This window comes from Euprymna scolopes, chromosome 1 (assembly GCF_053919585.1).
Source record: "Euprymna scolopes isolate OS-2025 chromosome 1, ASM5391958v1, whole genome shotgun sequence".
Taxonomy (NCBI): Eukaryota; Metazoa; Mollusca; class Cephalopoda; order Sepiida; family Sepiolidae; genus Euprymna; species Euprymna scolopes.
In genome coordinates this window covers 137,214,590-137,235,152 of record NC_136482.1, presented here as the reverse complement: position 1 = coordinate 137,235,152, position 20,563 = coordinate 137,214,590, and the positions used below count along the sequence as shown (strand labels likewise).

The 20,563-nt window shown below is 31.5% G+C and overlaps 1 protein-coding gene across 2 annotated transcripts in view; it reads right to left on the bottom strand.

The window, feature by feature from the left end:
• LOC145280053 (nucleoporin 88-like) overlaps window positions 1–20,563 on the bottom strand; it is a 910,024-nt gene that overhangs the window by 57,944 nt on the left and 831,517 nt on the right. For both annotated transcript variants that reach the window (XM_080131737.1, XM_080131747.1), the window contains exon 11: window positions 19,765–19,887. In XM_080131737.1, the coding sequence (XP_079987863.1) occupies window positions 19,765–19,887 (123 nt within the window). The remainder of the gene's footprint in view (window positions 1–19,764; window positions 19,888–20,563) is intronic.

The window sequence follows — 20,563 nt, the reverse complement described above, 5'->3', positions numbered from 1 at the left end:
GCAGGGTGATTTTTTTTTAATGAACAATCAAGTGTTTGGATGTCTGAGAGTCAGATCGATTCACAGATGTTGAATGTGGGAAAAGAAATAAGAAAATCAACAAAACAGGTGTCCCGTCGTGAAGATGACAAAAATGTATATTCAATAACTGGATTTTAAAAAGTATAGAAGTTTAAAATTTTTCGCTTTTCATAATTGCCTTATGTCTGTTTCTTTTTCTAATCATCCCATCGTATGTATTCGACTGTCAGCCCATTTCACAACTCAGGGAATTCCTTTTCAAGCCAAACTTTTTGATGTTAAAAGGATGATGATGGAGCTATTAATAGTAGGCCATCTGGATACAAATTAGGGCTAAGTCAACCTTGGCTGGGTCACTTGGAGTAAGGTGTTTAATGTTTAAAGACATCAAATGTGTCCGGATGCAACAGAAGATGTATGTTCATAGTAATATATACAATTTTAATTATTACATTATGATTTAGTTATTAAATTATTAATTGAACTAAACTTTTTTTATACTCTAATTCATGTTATTAAAAATTATCAAATTATACTTTTAAACTTAAATTTATTAATTACATTTTTTTTCATCTATTTTTCATCATCTATAATACATAAATTCGTATTACTGTCTATTTGTTTGTTCACAAATTGATTAATATATACAAAGATCCGTTACTTTACTCTTCCATTCATTTCTCTATATATTATGATCCTTGAAAAATATACAATCATTTGCATATTACATTAAGAAAAATTGATTTTACTAAATAGCGGTATGTTAGTTAATGTTTTTAGCGAGAGAATTGTTTTAAGTGTTCTATTTAAAATAGTTATTTAATAAATTTTAAATAACAATTTTATTGATAATATATTTAATTTATTTGGATTTATTAATTCCAACATCGACTTTTTTAATAATGGGTCTAGAGTTCTTCCCGCCTGGAAAAAAAGCATAAAAAAGTTAAAACAAATTCTTCACCAAATAAAATAATTAATCTCAATAAGTTTCTAGCGTGAAAAAAAAAAAAAATCTCAATAAAAAATTTAAAAAAAATGAAAAATAATTCCGTGTAGACAGAAATTTTTTTCATTTTTTCTTATAAAATATAAAAAAAAACACACACACACACTTACGAATGAACTGAAAAAATTTCATTTGTTTATTTTTATTATTCTTGAAACGGCTATACAGAGTTTTTTTTTTTTTAACCTTTCCAGCAACTGACACTTAAGCCACACTTTAAGAAACAAGCCCTCCCCCAAGCAAACCGAAAATTTCCTATATTTACAAAAAAAAAAAAATAAAAGCCAGTTTTTAAAGTGCCTTTACAAAAAAAAAAAAAAAAAAAAAAAAAAAACAGACGCAAGTAATGCACGTATTTATAAACCTTAGTTTGCAAAATACCTTTTCCTTTTAAGGTTCGAGGCTGCCTACGTCGCTAATTTTTATTATCTGTTTTTTGTTTTTTTGTTTTTTTGCAGTCGCTCAGGCACTCACTATTTTTAATGAAACAAAAGTTGTTTTCATTTATTTATTTTTGGGGGAGGGGATATTTCCAGCACACGGGCAACAAAAGTGCTCAATATCCGGAGCATAGTTTTTTCTCTTTGTATTCCTTCTGCCAAAATATCTAGTGGAGAGGGTATCACGTACTTCTTGGAGGGAGGGGGATTACATTTACATGTTTTTATCCATTCCTTTATTTTTGAAATTGTTGTGGAGGTATCGACGTTGCCCATGATGAAAACAATATCCTTAGTATAGCAGGTTTGTTCTAAACGGAACTTCATGACGACCTGGGCAATGCCGGGTACCCATGCTAGTTTTAAATAATAAATTAATAATTAATTATTCATTTATAAGTGTGATAAAAGTTGTTGCTTAATAATTAAATACACAGTTTTATCACACTTATTTGTATTTACACACACACATTGACGATGTGAGACTCTTACAAAGCAGTCTTCAAGTCTAATGTAAACAAGTTCTTGATGAGCCGTTCCATATAAGTTAACAAATTTACCGAATTGATTACTATATTGTCCAATTTCTACTGTACACTCTTTAACCCTTATCCTCGAGTGGCCTCTTGGCCTTGATAATGTGTTGATGCCTGTGTAAAAAAAAAAAAAGAAAAAAAAAGGTCACATAATCCGACCAATCATCTCTAAAACTTAAACCTGGCAACAATTAAAAAATAGTTTTATACTTAATTTGACGAAATTTACACTACTTATGTTTACTACGCCATAATCACATTGGCTAATGTATACTCATTAACCCTTATCCTCGAGTGGCCTCTGAGCCTTGATAAGTGGTGACTCCTGTGTAAAAAAAAAAAAAAAAAATCCCTATCATTGACGTGCGTTAGAAGTAGAGATGCATCATTGAATTCCTTCATACAGAAAAATTTGAACCGATCAACATTCACTGACGCCCATTAAAAGTTTATGAAGCCGAGGCAGTACAGTAAAGAGATGAGTTTGTCGATTTCAGAATGGCTACAATGATGTAAGTTGCAAAGCGCATTCCAAACTTTTACATTCAAAGCATCAAAAGTGCATTAAGAATGGTGGTGACTATGTAGAAAAATAAATTCTGGAGCACAAAAGGTGGTTCGTTTTAATGGTACCATTCCCGTCTTTGCATCTTTTCAACATTTTAGTTTATAAGTTAAAAAAAAAATAGGAAGCCTTACTTTTGGAACAACCTCTGTATACACAGGATAGAAGAAAAGAGACTTATTTTTAATTATGCAAGAAGAATGCCTCTAAAAGTTATGTTAGTTTATGAATTTTCTCATGAAATCAAAATAGAGTTGATTAGTGGTAGCGATTGTGACACAATAGATCACGGGTATGTCATTTATATGTGTGTAAATTTTATGTTTTTAAGAAATAACATGGAGGATGTTTTTGTATTAAATCTCTTATTTTGATGTGGAAATTCTCTTATTTTGTCCTTTAGTCCACATATTCCATGAGTGATGTTTTTGACAAAGGGGGAAGAATTGCTGTTTTCTGGGTCAGAATCTATCCAGCAAGCACTTATCATTGGTTAGTTTTTGACCTTTAAGTAATATTTTTTCAGCCTCTTACATCAAATTACTTCATGTTATTAACCCTTACCCATGAGTGGTCCTTAGGCCTGGATAAATGGGGACTCTGTTGTGTGTGTGTGAGAGAGAGAGAGAGAGAGAGAGAGAGAGAGAGAGAGAGAGAGAGAGAGAGAGAGAGAGAGAGAGAGAGAGAGAGAATCATAATTTTTGTTTTGTTTCTGATGGAATTTGTAATTTAATTTTTTTTTTTTTTTGACATTGATTATATTTTTGGATGGAGGCATATGAAAGCTTTGTTCTAACCATAGTCCTGTTTTTTTTTTGTTTTTTTTTTTAAGAAATATAGTTCATTGCTTTGAAACAGCTGTAAGCAACTGTAATATTTTTGTACATGTTCTTATTAGAACTAAAATTGAAAAACGAACTGTCAAAACGTACACACACACAATATATATATATATATATATATATATATATATATATATATATAGTATACTAACTAGCATACAGTTACTACCTAGCTCTACCTATGTATTGAGCACTATTGAAGTAAATACTTAAAGTTTACGCATAAAATTATACTGTTGTATATTAATTTATGTTATTAAATGAAGTAGTCATATATATATGTATATATATATATATATATATAAAAGGAGAGAGAGAGAGAGAGAGAGAGAGAGAGAGAGAGAAATATTGTTTAAAAAGCAATGGAAATTAATAGTGTGAAAATAAAGTTGGGGCAATATTTACTCCAGGAAAGTCGTGACATTCATAAAGAGGCAGAGTAGGAAAGGAAGTCATTTTAAGATGGTAAGGTCAATGAGAAAACATGTACCAAGAATTTGGCACAAAGAAAAAAAATGACCAAATTATCTCCACCCCGATTCCCTTTGTGAGGATGGAGCGTCAAACCAAAATATGGAGAATGGGTTGGAGCAGATAAGGAAGCATTTTGCTGCTTGGACTGTTTTCTATTATGCACATGAGAGAGAGAGAGAGAGAGAGAGAGAGAGAGAGAGAGAGAGAGAGAGAGAGAGAGAGAGAGCATGGTGTCAGAAAGTTAGTGTCTGGAGGCTACAAAAGGAAACCGTGGCATCACATCTTCAACTCCTAGTCCATTTCTCATCCTATTACCCACTGACACAGTCACGTCCGCCTTTCCCGGCTTCATCTTCCATATTGATTACATCCAATTAACGACAGGAGTCAAAGTGGCGGCCATTCTAATAGGATAAGGAGGATTTGCTAACAGCACCAAGACAAACGTTATATACGCACACACAGTCACGAACATAATATTACGTTCAACAAGTGCTACATTAGATCACTTGCAGAGTTAATCACATATACAAATAATCAATGTTTTTTTGTATGTGGGGGGGGGGAAGGGGGTTTATATCTTCTGTCTAGACCTAATATATTCTCCCTCTCTAAATTGTCTTTGCCATCATAGCGTAATGGATTAAGACGCTGGACTGAAATACTTAAGGTCCGGGGTTCGATTCCTAATAACAGTCAAGCTATGCTGAAGAGGGGTAGAGCCCCAAAACATGCATGTCCGTAGATTACTGTTTTTAAAAAAATAATTATATATATATACACACATATATATATATATATATATATATATGTGTGTGTGTGTGTGTGTGTGTGTGTTTACACATCTATATAAACTACACGCTTCTTGATACTGTTTCACTTGTGCTTGATATAAAACAATGATTTTTTTAAAATCTGTTTTTCATTTATATGTTTATTCTTTAAAGTTAAATTTTAATTCTTTAAAATTTCAACAAGAGTTAATTTCGGTTTGTGAGTTTTTTAGATGAGGCATGATAATTTGTATAATTTGAATCATTCGGACTACGGTTCTCATCTTGATAATTATTTTCACAATGTTTCAGTCAATGTAACATCCAACCTTCTTCAGATGTACCTTGCCAAACTCGGGAATCTTTCTGTTGAACTTGTGAATCTGCACAGAATTTTGAATGAAACCCTTTATTTAATCCACAAGAGTAGCATGCTCTCATTCATCAGTCATGGCCGGGTCGAAGTTCTAAGTAATTCATAATTGTATTTTGAGTATCACCTGCACTAAAGATTGAACCTTCAACCTCCAGAATTTTACCAAGTACTTTATCCTTGTAGAATAACATTCAAGATGAGAACTGTAATGCAAATAATAAGAATTCATTTTTGTTTTATTTTTCAAGTAAAAGAATGATTGTCTCTTTCACTGTTACCTCCCTTTAAAATATTCAAAAATTGAAAAGTTCATTCTCAGAAAATGCCTACATGCAAACAGATTTCAAAAGGTTGATTTCTTTTAAAGAATTCAAAGAATCAAAAGAAGAGAAACATTAAGAAATATTGAACTAAAAAGAATTTGAAAGTAAAAGATGACCAATTGGATTTTTTCTTTAGAAATGTGAGAGCATGACGAGAGTTTCCTGTAAAATAATACAAACAAAAAGCAATTATCTCTCTGACTTGTATATACAGCATAGCCCATTCAATTCCGAGCTTAACATATAGATGGCACCATGAAGTAAAGCTTAACATATAGATGGCACCATGAAGTAAAGCTGTAAAGAATAATGTTTGGCTCCAATCAAGTTTTCATGCTTTTAGTACATGGGAACAAGAACGGATTCATTCTTAAGATGTTTTCAGTCAATCTGTATCTTCACTGATGAAGATGCAATTCTAAAATTATGCACAACAGATTCTTCTCAAGAGATATGTGGATGTGTGTAAAAATGCTATTTCAAACCAAAACATGACGAATGACCAACGAATCAGAGCTTTGAATGTATACTATAAAGAAATAATCAAGTAAAGATTAGATACCCCATAGCAGAAGACGAATACTAGCGCACATTTCAAGTGACACCGGTTGTTCGACCTTGACATTGCCGTTGGTTGTTTGTAAACACGTCAAATAGCAGACAAGACATGTTCGTGAGCAAGATTTTTAAAAAATATATTTACAAAACTTTTTAAGATTTAAAATAAAAAATATATATTTATTTTCTTTAATAATTTACAAAACTTTTAAGGATTAAAAAACAAAACAAAAACCAAAACTTTTTAATGTAAGTAACAAAACGAACGTAAAGTTAACAAAATATATATTTTAAATAAATGGGTGTCTTTCTGAGTATTTTTTAAATATATTCACAAAACGTTTTAATAAAACTAATAATAATAGTTATTATTATAATTATAATAAAAATAAAGGTGCTAATGCACTTACTAATCTGCGCTATTTTTTAAATCGTATTTTCAAATTTAATTAAAGTTTTGTGATATGATTTTTTTTTATTCAATTGTAAGGTTAAAGTACAGAATAGGTACAAAACACCCTCCCCTCCCCATGTTAAGAATGGCTTTTTAAATATTAACCTTATTATTTCAGCACGGATCAATAAGTGCATAAGTACCAAAATAAAAAAAATAACTATATTAATTACAAAACATTAGAAACTGAGAATTTCGGACGCTAACCTCACTTGTATTTAATTTGCCCTTGTGAAGAAGTAAGCAAATAGCAAGTTTTTCGTGTTTTTGTTTTTTTTTAAATAAAAATGAAAATTATAAAAGATTTGTATCCTGTGATATTACACTTCATCTTTATAAAAATAAAAGTTAAAAAGATATGTGAATAAAATATGTTTTTTAAATCTTGATTGTTTATACTTTTTGCTTATACTTGTGATTTTATTATGCAAAAAAATTGCCTTGGTCAAGAAGGATTCCTATTTCACTGACCACCTACATACATCGCACTTTAAATAAATATTGAATTGTATTAAAAACGCACAAAGAAAGATTTAAAACACACACACACACACACCGTACATAAAAATTCATCTTGGTCGCAAAAATCCGAACAAGGCAGTTATTTTATATTTGTTTCTACCATTAAAAAGTTTGGTTATAAAAATTTTATTTAAATTTTGAAAAAAATTATGCATTTTTTAATTGACATCATCCGAAATTCTCAGTTATAACGTCGGTTTATTTATTTATTTATTTTTTTACAACCTGTTCCAGCGTAGTATAAACACCCTCAACCACCTATGTTAAGAACGGCTTTCGAAATAGACATCCCCAACCTCCCCATGTTAAGAACGGCTTTTGAGGTTGGGGGTGTTTATTCTGGAAGCCGTTCTTAACATAGGAAGGTTGGGGTGTTTATTATATGCTGGGGCACGTCGTAAAAATTTACCATTTATTTATTTATATTATCATTATTATTAGTAGTAGTTTTATTAAAAAGTTCTGTAAATATTAAAAAAAAAAAACGTACTCAGAAAGACACCCATTTATTTAAATATATTTTGTTAAATTACATTCGTTTTGTTACTTATATTAAAAAAATTTGTGTAAATAGTAAAAAGATTTTTTTTAATACTTAAAAGTTTTGTAAATATCTAATATTAAAAAACGTTATGTAAATATATATTTTTTCTTTTAAATTTTAAAAAATTTTGTAAATATATTTTTTAAAAAACTTGCTCGCGAACATTAGACCATGTCTGCTATTTGACGTGCTTACAAACAACCGATGTCACTTGAAATGTGCGCCAGTATTCGTCTTCTGCTATGGGGTATCTAATCTTTACTTGATCCTAAAGAAAGAAAATTAGAAATACTTAATAAGGTTCACGTGTGTCAAGCTTGGTTCCAACCTGTATTTATTGGATATAAACCGAGACTACCAGTTTCAGGGGGAAATAGTCAATATTGGGTTTGCTTGATGAGAAGGGTACCTGACTCATTGTAAATACAAAACCTGTGAAAGGCTGGAGCAGCTCCTCTACAAGTCAATGGACAAATCGCTTACACAGCAGATAGTGCCTCTCGAAATAACAAACGTTGGTTTGAGAAGCAACAAACTGACCGAAAAGAGGAATCGTTGATCAACAGTAGCATAAGATTCAACAGAAGGCAAAAACAGTAAATTCTATATTGGATTTCTATTTGTTATAGCTGCCTGATTTTTTTTTATTTGGATTGATTAGACTATTAGTTGTTTTTTCACAACGTTTCGGCCTATGTAACGTGCATTCACACTGGATGTTATTGGTGAATGGTGAAAAGTATTTGGTTTTTGTATTCCCTAATGAACATATCTGTTAGAAATTCAAAATGCAAATAGTTGAAAATCTATTTCTTTTTTTTTTAAATAAATAATAATTCCGTTTTTTTGATATGATGATTGATATTTTTTGTATTATTTGGATTAGAAACTCTGCTGGTGTGGTTCAAACAAGATATATATTCAGAGAATTGTTAGATGGATAGCAGAATCCATCTAGAAAATAATATTTCAAGGGAGAAAACTTTTTTGTACTCTAAAGTTATCTCCAAGAAACATTTTGAATCAATGAATCTGCCACAGGATATCTACCTCTGTACTGACCGTATAGTAACACAGAACAAAGAAAATTCCAAATAGGTGGCTATCAAAATCGGCTTAGTGACAGAATTAAATCATAGTAAAATCGTTAATAATTTTTTGGAAAGCAGATACATGGTCATGAATTCATAGCACTTGTGCTTTGACTAACCCAACAGGCAGCAAAATCCCACCTCTTAACTATTGAGGTCTGTAGATGCTGGAAAGCCTTCTACTCTAATAGTTTCTTCCCTTGGACTGTTAGAGTTTAGAATTCCCTCTCTTTTTCCTGCTTCCTTGCCCATTATCACCGCCACAACAGGGCAATTACTATTATTGAGAGTATGCAGAAGTTAAAATATAATATGAACAGACATCTCGTTGTTCAACTTCCCACAGTAGCCTGTTAGACATGATTCCAAAACGTAGCCCCAAGTGGCAATATGTCTTGTTCGAAAAAAAAAAAAAAAAACGAAGTTAAAACTTCAATTGATTTGTTGACAAAAATAATTGTCTTGTTTTAGATCAGATTTTAAAAAATGAACATTAGAAAAAGATACAATTTTGTCTGAAGAGAAAAATCTACTGAAACAAAATAAATATTTCGATTTGACTACTTTATGGCATAACAACTATTTTGTGATTATTTACATGTCTACTGTAACCAATTCATTGTAAAAAATAATTGAGCAGATATTTGATGAAACATAGCATATGCAAATGCAAAATGATATCATCTGAAGGTAAAACTAAAGACTTTAAAAAGGAGATCGTGTTTGAGATGGCAATAATGTTCGAGATCACGTATAGAGGTGGATGACATTTAAGAGTGCGTACAAGATGATGATCACATGAGAGATGTCACAGCAATAACACGAGAATGTGGGAATAAATGTTATACAAAACAAAAAGTTGAAGTTATTTCCTATTCTTTGTCTCTTTTGCAACTAAAACTGCATACACGTTGGTTCCCCTAAATAATGTTACATTGAGATAAGCTTAATACATCATTAGTATAAATGCACACAATAAATTTGATAAAATTCCATAGTCTACAATGGCATCCATTAGATCAGAAACAAATTCTCACAAGTTATCGCAGTTAGTAAAGATTGCTTAGCATCGTTTTAGATAATTTCAAAGAGTCTGGTAAGGAACAATTCCTTAAAGTCTGATGTGGTTGGTATTTCAGTGAAGCAGAGAAACAGAGTTCATGGGGGAAGATGGGGTTGAAGTAGAGAGAAGGGATCTAGAGAGAGACTATGATGGGAGAGAGGAGATGGAATAAAGAAAAAAAAAGAGGAAGAAGGAAGATTAGAAAAGATAAAAAAAAAATGAAGACTATGAGAACTAGTTCCTCGTAGGCAAGTTATGATCTAAAACGTTGATTTCAGTTCTGAAGGGAGCCATACATTTGGGGAAGAAAAAAGTCCCTAGAGCACGAGAAGCGCTTTCACTTATAGACATTCAATTTCAACAAACTCTGCAAAGCCAATTTTCTCTTTGGCAATCAAAGAATGGCTGATAGACATGGAGCCGCTGATAAATGAAAGAAAATGACTTTTCAAGACCAACAGCAGTTGTGCAAGCATAACAGAAACATAACAGCATCAGCAGCAGCACTACGAGAGTTGGTAGGGCCAGTGACCCACAATCAGACAAAATAGGTGATAAGATGGTGGCAGTTATAAATAGAAAACAAATACACTATTGAATTGTGTGGCTTATTTATAACTAAATATCTTATTTCATTTTGAGAAAGGTTAGATCGTGAGGGGAACACAGAGATCAAAAAAGCTCTGATTGATGTAGTAAAATTGTGTGTTCGGAGAGAGAAGGCATATTTAAACTAGTGTTAAGCTAATCATTTATTGAAAGGCAATGTAAGCATTAAGTGGGCCATGATGAAGTTCTCTCTGCATGACAAAGGGGATATCATTATGGGAAGTTATGAGAAACATAAAACTATCCATAAAAGGATAAAAAAAAATTGATGTCATAAATATTGAGTATGCCCATTCTTCGAGTCATCATTTAGCTATAGTAAATGAATTCTAACATGGCTACACTGTCTAAAGTAGAGTATGTGACAGAAACATGCCTTGTTTTGGTTTTTCCCCGTTTTGTGTTTCTGTCTGGTCAATGTAGTTATCTCTTACTGAAAATTATCTTCCTTTAGTGTAGAACTCTTTCATGTATAGATTCTCAGCCATGGGTAAATTCATCCCTAGGTGGCAAAAAAATTATATAGTTAAGGGCAAATAATTGAAGTATCTGATAATTTAAAAATAATCATTTCTTTTCAGATTGCGTCATGTATAAGAAACGTAATACAAATTAATTTCATCATTTTTTATTTAAAAAAAAGTTTTCTTTTTTTGTGATATGAATGTATAATACTATTTTTATACAAAACCTAAAGTCCTAAACAATAAAAAAACATTTTTTTTTTTTACCTTATTATTTTTCTGTCACTTTATGATGGCTATGAAATTTTTGTATGGGAGTAGTGGATAAATGGAGAAATACATAACTTCGAGGTGGCGGGGTGGGGTCAATGATGGAGGAAAGGTTGAGAATGGAAATTATCACACTTTATTGTAGAACTCTTTTATGTATAGATAACTAAATAGTTACGTTTGTACCTGTTACAGTATTAGCTAAATAAAGTTTTATAAACAATATCATGCTCCTCTTGTTTTTATCATAACGTCGCAATAAGCACACATTGTTTATATTCAAGAATGTAAATTATACAAATCATTGATTCTTTTATATTAATATGAAAGCTGATTGCTATCATTTATACTGATGGATTCCTGACCTTATCATTGAATTGTTACATGCATGTCAGCTTTCACTCCAGACTTCCAAGAAACTACCATGATAATCAACAGTAAAAAGCTTCCGCGCTATGTAATCTTTCTAAAGCAACATAGCTGAACCTCTCACCCACTTACTGGTGATTTCCAAATCTCAAGCTATCTTGATTGCACTGCGTTTCATATATTCGTACCAACAAAGTTTTTTTTTCTATGAATGACACTAATGTCCGTGAATCAAAGCTATTCCAGCATTTCATATTTTGATTTATTTGTATTTATGGATTAATAAAATAGTATGAAAATAATTAATTATTTTAAAACAAAGTTTAGGCTATGTTTAAAAAAGGCTCTATACGTGGAAGATATATATTTTCTCTATTATAATCAATCTTGGCATTCTGGTGAGCCAAACATCTTTTTTAAAAAATTTTTTTTATAACAGACTCAACCATTGTAGGAAATATACTGCTGAATTAACACAAGCAACGTGACAGCTTACATGTAACCATGGGACATTTGAAAGATAGAAATTGCATTTATTTACATCACCATGCATAGTTACATAGGGTAGGCACATTTTTCACAATTTTACTACATACAGATTCAATAAAACAAAATTTGCCAAGAATAATCTACTAGGCAAAGGAAGAGAGTTAGCTAATAAAATAATTCAAAACCATAAATATGAAGTAAATCTTATATAATCATACATTGCAAAAATCATACATTCCTATCCCAGACCTGGTGAACATTACTGAAAAAAAAAAAAAAAAAATGCTACTCCAGCGTTATTCATTTTTGCAGGATTAAAGTTCTTAAAACTAACTTTAACGTTGAGAGGTTTTTTTTTTTTTTTGTCTTTTGATTCCATGTATGTAAGGTAGCATGTTGGAAGACTGAAAATATTGCAGGAGTCAATTTTTATTTTTTAAAACTTACTCTGAAGTTGGCATTTTTTTAAAACCTATGTCTGCTACTATATCTATTATAATGAGATACAATGCATATGTTTTAAACCTTCTCCTATGGCTACTGTATCTAATCTTCATCTTGTGTAGTGACATACAGTTCCAACTCCAAACACTTCTGCCATAAATGGAATCTACACCAAAAATCCAGTTCAGTAATTACGTTGATCATTAGTGAAAATGTTGGTTTTACTATCCTTGAAGCATGATTCTTTTTCAGAACATGGTATCAACTTTATAATCAATCTCACTAATTATTGGTTTCAAATATTTTCTTCTATTATTCTGGTTTTCTAAGTGAGCCCTTTTAGTCACCATGTTGTCAGGTGACAATAAAGAAATTAAGTATACTTGTGACAGTTTTCAAGAAACTAACACTAACAACAATGGGGGAGAGTCAATACAAACAGTTGTAAAAAATCTGGCACTAAAAGGTGAAATGAAAAAATAAACAAAATAGAGAAACTGCTATCACATGACTGAGGGTTTGTATGAATAGCACAGTTTAACAATTACTGCCTTTTCACAGTTCCTTTAATAAAACAAAAACTATTTTACTGATTATGGATTTACTCTTGATGACGTTATTGCTGTACAGGAGTAATACGATTGGCCTAATAAATACTGTAGCATCCTATGGAATCAGTTATGCAGTTAAACTCCTATCAGATCTATTACATACATTTGGCATAATTGTTAGTGTTGGCGAATGGGCCAGGAGATCAGAGTTCAATCAGTGGTTGAATAATAGCAAACATTAAAAAAATGCAGACTTGATGATCCTTTGCTCAACACTTTGCATAAAAAGTTGATAATCATGGAAAGAATTGGCATCTGCCCTACATTTCTCTGTAGTAGTCAATAAAAAGGAATCACTGTGCCACCCTTGACTTTAATTTTTCTTTCGGACGTCAACGAGCTTGACATATAAATAGTGGCAATAAAAAAAAATCATATGATTTTATAAAAATACTAACCACGACATGTGTTACGATTTAAACACAAGTGGATTATCAATTTACAAATAAAAAAAAATCATATGATTTTATAAAAATACTAACTACGACATGTGTTAAGATTTAAACACAAGTGGATTATCAATTTACAAATTAAAAAAAATCATATGATTTTATAAAAATACTAACCACGACATGTGTTAAGATTTAAACACAAGTGGATTATCAATTTACAAATAAAAAAAAATCATATGATTTTATAAAAATACTAACCACGACATGTGTTATGATTTAAACACAAGTGGATTATCAATTTACAAATAAAAAAAAAACCATATGATTTTATAAAAATACTAACCACGACATGTGTTACGATTTAAACACAAGTGGATTATCAATTTACAAATAAAAAAAAATCATATGATTTTATAAAAATACTAACCACGACATGTGTTACGATTTAAACACAAGTGGATTATCAATTTACAAATTAGGTTTTGTATTGAAATGCGTCTGATAAGTATTGAAAATTGATACTCAAAAAAATTTGGATCAAAGTTGACATCCTTATATAGTCTAACATTACAAGTTTTATCACTACACAACACAAGCAGGAGGGCTCAGTGTATAAAATCAATGGTAGGTTCTTTGATAAAATAGGGGCGTGTTTGAAATAAATGTTTTTGTTTAAACATAATTGCACCATGATACTTGAATTTTGCATTTTAAACTTTAATTCAAGCCATTATAAAAAAATAATTTTATAAAATCAACAGTAGGTTCTCCACAGTGCAATGTAGATTACAATGTATTGTCAACTAAGTTACTGTGGAAAGGTATGTGGAGCTTCACTGCCGTGGGTACCTAACTATAGCAAGAAATCAATCGATCTGAAAATGAAACGGTCAATAGATATGTAATAAAAATCCTATAATTGCCTCTGTCTACCACAAAAACATGGTGACATAAAACAATATATAATTGAAGGAAAAAACAAAAAAAAAATAATTATAAATCTATCTGTAAACCATGCGAAGCGAGGAGGTGACCATGAGATACCCCGGTCCGCTCCCACTTCCTTGTTTCTTCCTCTCACTCTAACCCCCCCCCCCCTCTCTCTCTCTTCGAGCATGGGCATGTCAATAAATTTCCCCATTCTTTATTTGTGCCTAAATCAAAAGGTAGATTCCATGAACAAAGCTTCTTTCTTAGAAGTGCACGCCTGTGGAACTCTCTTCCATTTGCCTGTTTCTCACCTGACTACAACTTGGATGTCTTCAAGTCCAACATAAACAAATTCCTGATAAACCGCCCCCTGTGACTACCATGTAAAAAAGAAAAAAAAATTTTTTATATCTGTGAGGACCACACAAAATAGTTGTGAAGAGTCGATGATGATTAAAACGGAGAGCATCAGTCAAACTTTCACTGGAAGAGCAGAGGAAACTTATGGGGATTCAAATTCCATAGAAAACTAACAGCTCTTAGCGAGAATTTAATGGTAAACGGCTGTTGTGAGGACACAAAGTGATTTGAAGCAATGATTGTGTGAAAACTCCTTGTGAGTAGGAAATCATAAATGTAAATGTCCATTTTTGTAAACCTACTAGACATATCCGTGTTTCATTAAGTCATAATCATTACGGCTATTTATTCTACTTTGCTTTCATTTGAGAATTCAAAGATATTTTACTTGCATAACTAAAAATAATAAGTCTATTATTATTATAAGAACTGTTATTAGTATAAGAATAGAGGATTATTATTTTGCTATCTAGTTATAGAGACATGCAAATTAGCGAGGAAAAAAAGTCATTCTTCTTGTAAATTCTGAAAGAGACATTAGGAAATATTAGATAGTGCTTCAATAAACAATGGGGGCTGGGGTAAAAGAAATACATAGATAGCTAAAAGAGAGATTATAACAATTACAACTGAATCCCCATTCCCCAAACATAATTCAATCACCCCAACTGAACATAATCCAATCCTGCCAAAAACAAGTCTGTAGAAAAAACGTTAAAGAAATATTACAAATAATAATAATAATAATTGAGCGTACAGACAAATGGTACAAGCATAAACCCGCAAAAGCACTCGGAAACAAGAACCACAAAATCCTATGGGACATGGACATACAGACGGACAAACCCATCCAAGCAAGAAGACCAGATGTCGTAATAATTAACAAGAAAGAAAAATCCTGTCAAATCGTAGACTTTACTGTTCCAGCTGACCACAGGGTAAGTATGAAAGAAAAAGAGAAATGAAGCAAATACACAGAGCTAGCCAGAGAGTTAAAAGGGATTTGGATGATGAAGAAAATCAAAATAGTACCAATAATAGTAGGAAAAACTTCGAAAAAAGAATGTCAGAAATTGGAATCAGAGGAATAACTGCAAAAGTACAACGCCTAACAATAATGAAAACGACTGAAATATTAAGGAAAACCCTTGAATGCGGAGAATAATACAAGAATACAATATAATGAATAAGCGTTACAGGAAATAAAGAACACCGAAGCTGCATATCTACAAGTTCTACATCCCCAACATGCATCCCCCCCATAGTTTCATCACCGCTCCTCCCAATAAAAAAGTGACACTAAAGAGCTGAGAAGGGTCAAGAAGGACTGAAAGACCGAGGAGAGAGCGCCAGCCAGACCTCGGTTGGACAAGCGCAAAGAGAACTGTGACTTTGGGGAGGCTTAGTGCCACTCAAATTCCAGTATAAACCAATGGCCACTGCCGGCAAGAAATCAATGGTAAGAGGCTGTTGCGATGATGCAGATTCATTTGTAAATGCTATCGAAGGAGTTAGAGAGAATTGGACGTCTGGGGAGACTTGTTGTCACTCAGCCTCCAGAGAACACCACAGGTTTCCAATCAGATCGTTTGTTGACTTGTGTGAAAGCTCCATGTGAGCCAATAATAATAATAATAATAGATATAGGGTGCATTATTTTTTAAATTATCGTTACAATCTTTAACTTGGTAAAAGCAGGTACTTCAACCGACATATATTGTAGCCGTTGTTATAAAGGCATAAAATAGTTGAGCAAGAGAGAGAGAGAGAGAGAGAGAGAGAGAGAGCAAAAGTGAGCGAGAGCAAAAGAAAGAAAGAGAGAGAACAAAAGAGAGAAAGAGAAAAAATATGAGTTAGAGAAAAAGAAAGATAAAAAAAGGTTGAGAGTGTGAGAGAGAGTTAAAAAGAGATTATAAGAGACAGTGAGGGAGAACCCAATTATTTCAATTATTTACTAAAGTTCAAAAACTTTTATCATTTTGAAAAATCCTCAGATTATCTTTTAAATTAATTTTAACTCGAGTGTGATTAAAGCAAGTCTTTGAGTGCTAGAACTTGCATTTGTATAACCCAAGACTTTTCTTTTTTTAGTCCTCCTCAATTCTATTAGGTGTATTAAATATTAAATTACCTTCAAAACAAGATTATTCGTGTTTCATTTAATAAAATCCGGTTCATTGTTAATATTTTGAAGAAAGATTTTTCTAGTACATCTTCCAATTCCAAAATGAAATGATTTAATCGAAAAGTTTCAATAAAAATACCTTCTGCCTGTGTCAATCTGGATGATATTCTAAGCAGACAAAGCGCTGGTTGGATCTACAATTATACACCCCCCCCTCTTAAGATATACATTTTTACTCTTATTGTTGCATCTTCAAAGAAGAGTGTTATGTGCAATAAATAGAATTGAATTATCAAACTTTAGATAACTTTAGATGCACAAGAGACTTCAAAGCCTTTGATGAATTTATTTCTCAGCCGAACATTAAATAGGAATAAAGAGCTCAATCCTTCCATACAAGTACCCAAATGTCTAAATTGGTCTGTGTTATTCTCGTGTAGTAGTCGGCCCTTTACTTGTCATGAGTATAGTTTTGTTGCTCTTCTTTCCGATGATATATTTACTAGTGGATAACATTAAGGCAGCTGAAATATCTCTGCTAAGTCTGAATGATTATGCAACATCCATGTTATAAGAATACTTGAACATGCTTACAACTACAAATAGATTTCATTTCTGAAAAGACATTAATTTTTAAAACTTTTTTTTAATCCAGTTTAAAAATGTTTTCAAAATAGATAATGACAGTATTTAAAAACAAAAATAAATTAAAAAAATTAAACCTTAGAATATAAAATAAAAGGAATACACCCTTTTCAAATAAAATAGAAGAAATGATTACAAAGTAAACATTGAAGAACAAAGAAATTAAGTTTTATTATTTTCATTATCTGGTCTGCTGTTCTCATCTTAAGTGTTATTCTCACTCAATTTGTTATTTGAGTGTTATACTGAAGTTGAGAACAATAGTCCGGGTAATACGAATAATTAAAATTATAATTCCTTATTTCAAAATTTCACAAACAAAAAAATGAATAATGAGCAAAAGAAAATGTAAATGTCTCTCACCCAAATATGATGAAAAACCTTATAAGAAGTTTATTAAATGCAAGCTGTCCCTACCTGGCAATACCCAAGAATATTTCTATGTTCATTGGAACAAAAGTACCATTTTTTTTTTATTAACTAAAGATTTTATTTTTTCAAAAAAGACAGATTTGGAAAGTTAAATTTAATTATTACAGTATAGTCAGTAAAATAATAATTAAACCAAACTGTTATAATACTATAACTAATTTAGTTATAGCAATAGTTTTAATTTCTATTTAATTTCTATTGGCTTTAAATAGTTTCTAAAGTTTTCAATCTTCTAATACATGAGGATGTGCTCAAAATCTTTAAGTTTTAAAGCCAGAGATCAAAATGGTTTGTGTGTCATGAAGAAACCAAACTGGATTCTGGTGAATTTAATTATTTAATTTTGTAATTATATTACTTAAAATTTTTTTTCCCCTTTTAAATATTTTAGTAGTACTTTACATTATAGCATTTTTTATTTAAATAATTGATTCATAATAATAAGATAAAAATAATGCATGAAGTCACAGAGATGAACAATTTTATTAAGATTTAGATGGAAGTTCTGACGAATTATCATCCACCCATTATAATCTTGCTAACAGAGCTATCCAGTGTTGCCTGGGGTAAAAATGCAATATATTTCTATAAAAATTTCTATCTCTTTACCCATCTCTCTCTTTCTGTTTTCCCCTCCATTGTTTTTCCCTTTCCTTCTTCCCACCCCTATTTCTTCTCTGCCTATTCCTCTCTATGGATGTACACGCTCACATGGATAACTCTTATTTTGATTCTTCTTAGAATAAGGGAAGTAACTTCGTAATTAAAAATCAAAATTACTTCAATTTAGTCCAGGCTGGAAACGCCCCCCCACTCCCTCTCTCCATGACTCAATCTATTCCAGTTTAGGGGCCAAAGAATAAATTTTTTATTTCTATATTTTAGATATTATTCATCCAAGGCAATGCAGATTAAGAATATACCAACTTTGTGGGTATTTGTTTTATAGATTTTTTTTTTATTTTACATTTAGCTGGATATAGACATTTGCTTTTTACATATTAGATACTATTTGTTTCATTTACTTAAAGATTTCATGATCCCCTACTCCCAAATAAAATCAGTCTTGAAATCATGTAAAATTCTTGCAATGTAAATTTAAATTTCTTCAGTTTTCAAATGAGGACAGACAACTCATTTCTATTGCAAAATAACAGAACATATAGTAAGAGAGAACTCACCACCCTTTATCCAATTAATGTAAGCCAAATCGCATTGAAAAACAGAAACAAAGTTGGTGTAAATTTGTTTTTTAGTGAATTTCTGACAATTAGCAAAAAAATTAATACATCAAGTGATACAATTGTTTAGCATATTATTTTAGACTTTAGAGAGTATGAATATTCCCTTTACATGATTCTTCAGAATATAATACTCCTTTTCAATATATCATATTTAACTGTAAATTACCTTTCAGTGCATAATGCTTATTGGTAATTAGTGGCCTCCTGTTATGTTGTTATTTGTCAAACAAAAGTCTCACTTGAAAACATGTCCAAAAAAACTTCCATGCCCCCCAAAACGTTTATAACAAGTACTCGTTTAGCTACAACAACAACAACCAGATAATTTCCCTTGCTCTCTACCTGTGTGTAAATCTAAACGTAAATTCAACAGCCAGAGTTTCTAGAACTGTCCATCTGTAGAACACGATACCCTGAAGCTGCTTCCATGCTGACTATAACTTGGTCCTTTTCAGATGCTATGTAAATAAGTTTTTGTTGACCTGTTGTCTTCAATAACTAAGCTCTACCCAAGTTCTACCATTACTGATCATGACTGAGTTCTCACCAACTACCTAACACTTAACCCTCATTCTTGAGTGATCTTCCGGCTTTGATAAGTGATGACTTTGAAGTAAAAACAAAAAAGTTGTGACTAACAGATGTATTTAAGCATAGTAAAGCTTTGTTATTAGGAGGTGATGGGATGAGAATTTATGACAAGTACTGTTTATGTGTGCAAGAAATACATTTAAAAAGGAGAAAAAAAGATATAAAAGTAACTAACAACGAATGTAAAAACAATCATACCTTCGCTTGAATTCTTCCATGGCCAAGTCTTGCTTCTGGATATATTGCTCTCTGAAAACTTTGGTACTTCTAATCAAAAGCATGTAGCATTCTTCCTGGCTTATTTGCATTGCTTTGCTGCTCCTGAAAAAAGTTAAAAAGCAAAGTAAAACTACAGTTTCTATGTTTTTGGGGTTTTTGTTTTTACTATTTATATTATAGAATTAATAGATAAAAATTTTTTTAATGTGACATTTATAAACAAACAAATATATGCTCTCATATTTTTGCTAGCCAAGGAATATGATATGACCAATGAACATTTTTTTGAATACTCTTGTTCACTCGCAAACGAGGTATACTGCCACTTGGAACGTAAGAGATTACTATTTAGAACCATCTTTACAAGGGCACGATGTAGGGAAATGACAGCAATGTTCGTTTACATTACATATAAACTTCTGCATGTCAGTACACTCAGGGAAGCAGAAAGAATTTCAAAATCTAGCAGCACAAGAGAATAAGGCATTCTTGCATCTAGGGATTTCTGCAATGCAGAATACAGGTAGTGCTATTTTTTAAGGTAGCATATTCAAATTACATTGTTAAAAAGCCTTCCTTACTATGTTTAGAATGGGTTGTTCTGTTGTCCTGAGACAGTGCTTCTAGGGGCTGTCTCAGGACAACAGAACAAACATTACACTATGCCCTAAAGGAGAAGGTAGTTCCTGTGATAATCGCCTGTATCATGACAATAGAACAGATACTAATCCCCCCCCCACCATAAAAAAAACAATGCCTGGGAACATGATCTCATAAC